Source organism: Sinocyclocheilus rhinocerous, unplaced genomic scaffold (assembly GCF_001515625.1).
Source record: "Sinocyclocheilus rhinocerous isolate Xijiao unplaced genomic scaffold, SAMN03320098_v1.1 scaffold692, whole genome shotgun sequence".
In the NCBI taxonomy this organism is placed as follows: domain Eukaryota; kingdom Metazoa; phylum Chordata; class Actinopteri; order Cypriniformes; family Cyprinidae; genus Sinocyclocheilus; species Sinocyclocheilus rhinocerous.
The window spans coordinates 602,786-606,263 of record NW_015638954.1 but is presented as its reverse complement, the minus strand read 5'-3'; the positions used below and the strand labels follow the sequence as shown (position 1 = coordinate 606,263).

Genomic DNA, 3,478 nt, shown 5'->3' with positions numbered 1-3,478 from the left:
TATATCAGAAGTTTAAACTGATATGGTTTAAAACGCATGATTTCAGCACGATAAACATGATAATCAGAACCAAAACAGATGTTTTTAGCAGGTCCGAGCTGGCAGGTATGAGCTCTATTCTGGAAAAGGGGGCGGGGAGCAGCAGCTCATTTGCATTTAACGAGACAGGCCCGAAAAACAGCGTGTTTCTGCTTCCACTCATAGGCGTTTTCAAAATGATATAATAAATGATCTGTGGAGTATTTTGAGCTGAAATTTCACAGACACATTCTGGGGACACCAGAGACTTATATTACATATTGTAAAAAGGGGCATAATATGTCTCCTTTAATAAAAGAATACGTATATATACGTATATGTGATTTCAAACCAGGGCATTTTCTCAGAGGAGGCAAGGGAGGCAGTGCCTCCTCAATACTTTTTGGACAAAAAATAGTATGACAATGAATGCTATATTATGATAATATCTATGTTCATTCACAATATGTATGCAAATCCACCAGACAAAAATGGGAACTAATGGAATAATTACAACATCCTAATTTAAATTCAATTCAAGTAACAAAATGACCTGTGTGTGAGCTGGTTTTTATGAATGCTCAGCTCAGTTACATTAAAGCTGCACATCTGTGCCTGTGATCATCATTAGACAAGGTTTACTATGGATCTAATGTTGCGATCACACTGAAATGAACGTTCAGTACTTACTCTTGCACCATCTCGCCCCGATAGACCAGCAGGACCTGATTCTCCTTTATCACCCTAAAAAAGAGATGTCACAACAGTATTAAAGAATATCATCTATGTTATAAACCTTACTAAATATCTATTGTAGACAGCTTACTGGATATCCAGGGAGGCCTTGTTCACCATCTTTGCCAGGTTTTCCCTTATAAAATAAACGTATCACCACATAAATGTCATAAAAAACCTGTCTTTTGTAATCTGTAAACCTAACTGAGTAGTTGGGGTTTCAATAGGCTTCCACTCACCCTCTTTCCAGACTCCCCAGGTTCTCCTTTCTCACCTTTCTGGTCCCCTTGTGGACCCTGTCAGACAAAGACATGACTGTTCATTACAAAATAAACAAAAACAAGAAAGAAAGCATAATCCACATCATATTTATATGTACATATAATGTAATCTATCAGATGAATACTATACTACTGTGAGAGGTCAAGATGCCAGTGTGTTTTTAATGAATGTAGAATGGATCAAAAGGAAACAAAAAGAAAAATACATACAGGGGGTCCAGGGGGACCTGGAAAACCAGGATTTCCAGGTTGGCCGCGATCACCCTATTAAAAAACAAACATAGCAAACCATTAATCAAAACATACATTCACAAAAGCATGATACACCTGCTATCATGCAATGTAACTCAGGAACGTTTTACTGTTTGTAATTGTGTATGACAAAAAAGTAATTGAGTCGAATATGACCAAAAACTGGATTTAGGCTGGGAGTAAAATAAATAAATAAATAAAATAAAATAAAAATGTTAAGTTAATAAGATTTACTAACAGCTCCTGCCAGCACAACCCCTATTTTGACATAAAAAAAAACTACTGTCAGGGTTTACTAAAGACACACATTGAAAAATTAGAGATGACAAGGCATGGACATGGAGTTATTTTGTGGCTAACCTTCAGTGTTGGGGAGTAACTAGTTACATGTAACGGTGTTACGTAATTTAATTACAAAATAAATATAACTAATCAGTTACAGTTACTAAGAAAAATGTGTAATTAAATTAGTTACTTATGAAAATGTTAACGATTACAAAAGGGGTTACATTTGAATATTTACACACAAAATTCCAAAATTGCACTGACTACTCTAAAATATGAGACATAAGGCCCTATGATTTCCGCGATGTGGAAAACATGGAGTGGTTCATAGAATCCAGTCATAAAAACGGAATTCCTATAATGCGGAATGTCACGGAATATGCCACATTTTGGACGAATAGATAAAAAGTAGGCCAGTAGACTTGAATCAAAATGCGATATGGACTAGTACAGTGGTCACCAACGTGGTGCCCGTGAGCACCTGGTAGCCCGCATGGAGTCTCTGAGTCGCCCGCCAAGCACGTTCTATAAATAGCCTAAATTAGCGTCGGGCGATAAATGATATCATATCGAGATTATGATAAAAATTTATGTTAATAATGATGATAAGCTCTGGAAATTTGTACTCAATATGGATTAATCTAACATCCTGTCACACAACACAACAGAAATAAATGTTACAGCAACCAGTCAGTGCATGTCGCTAATAAGTCTGCATGTTCTGTGTGTCTCTGAATGTGTGGAGTAGTTTCATCTGATACACAAACTCAAACACACGCGACTCGCAGTGTTTTCAGCATCTGCGTCTCAATATATGAGGACATGAACACATGGGGCGGGACGTGGGTGTGTCGTCTGAGGCTGACACTCAGATTTAGGGGATGAAGCATTCTGATTGCATTCTGATTACATTAGGGCTTCGGGTTTACACACACACACACACACACACACAAGGGTGTAACTTTGGTTTGAGAAGTGGGGGGGACACAAAATGGGGGAAAATGTTTTCGATTTGAATCCCATTTCCTGCATGTACATACATTTAGGGACTATGGTGATACAAAATCCAGGAAATAATTAAGTTGATTAATGATCAATTCTGCCAAAAAGAATAGTAGGCTACTAAACTATGTATAAGAAAAATATGTCTTACTTTCTTTATTGTTTAATAGGGGCCGATCGCCAAGACTTGAGAGAATCATTTTATAAAGTCGTAAATGTTCACCATTAATGTTTTGAATAATGTTTAAATAATGTGAGACTCAATTTACACTGTTAAACAAACTTTTATTTCAAACTAATCGCTGTACCTGAAAATATAAAATAAATCACAGAATGTTCTACATCAGTGGTTCCCTGACTTTTTAGAGTGGAGTACCCCCTGAGGCATTTCTGTGTACCCCCTCTCTTCCACTTAGACTGCACCATTTCCATTAAAGGACAATATTTGCCCCCTAAATTGACTTTCCAATGCATTTTTTATCTTAATAAATAGAGTATTAATGCTTAAAAAAATTTTTTTTCAATAGATTAATATGCAATGATGATAAAAAAAAAAAGTGAAAAGGCAGCCATTTCACCCTGCAGCCCAAGACTGGTTGCCCACTGAAGCTAAGCAGGGTTGAGCCTGGTCAGTACCTGGATGGGAGACCTCCTGGGAAAACTAGGTTGCTGCTGGAAGAGGTGTTAGTGAGGCCAGCAGGGGGTGCTCACCCTGTGGTCTGTGTGGGTCCTAATGCCCCAGTGTAGTGATGGGGACACTATACTGACAAAAAGCACCGTCCTTCGGATGAGACGTTAAACCGAGGTCCTGACTCTCTGTGGTCATTAAAAATCCCAGGATGTCTTTCAAAAAGAGTAGAGGTGTGACCTCGGCATCCTGGCCAAACTCGCCCATTGGCCTCTGA

General features: G+C 38.1%; 1 protein-coding gene across 1 annotated transcript in view; it reads right to left on the bottom strand.

Annotated features, from left to right (window-relative positions):
- Positions 1-3,478, bottom strand: part of LOC107750312 (collagen alpha-5(IV) chain-like) — a gene marked incomplete at its 3' end in the record, with an annotated part of 39,311 nt that overhangs the window by 3,347 nt on the left and 32,486 nt on the right. The window contains exons 14-17 of the mRNA XM_016565636.1: positions 1,245-1,298; positions 993-1,049; positions 845-889; positions 709-762 (exon numbers count right to left, since the gene is read on the bottom strand). Coding sequence (XP_016421122.1) covers positions 709-762; positions 845-889; positions 993-1,049; positions 1,245-1,298 — 210 coding nt within the window. The remainder of the gene's footprint in view (positions 1-708; positions 763-844; positions 890-992; positions 1,050-1,244; positions 1,299-3,478) is intronic.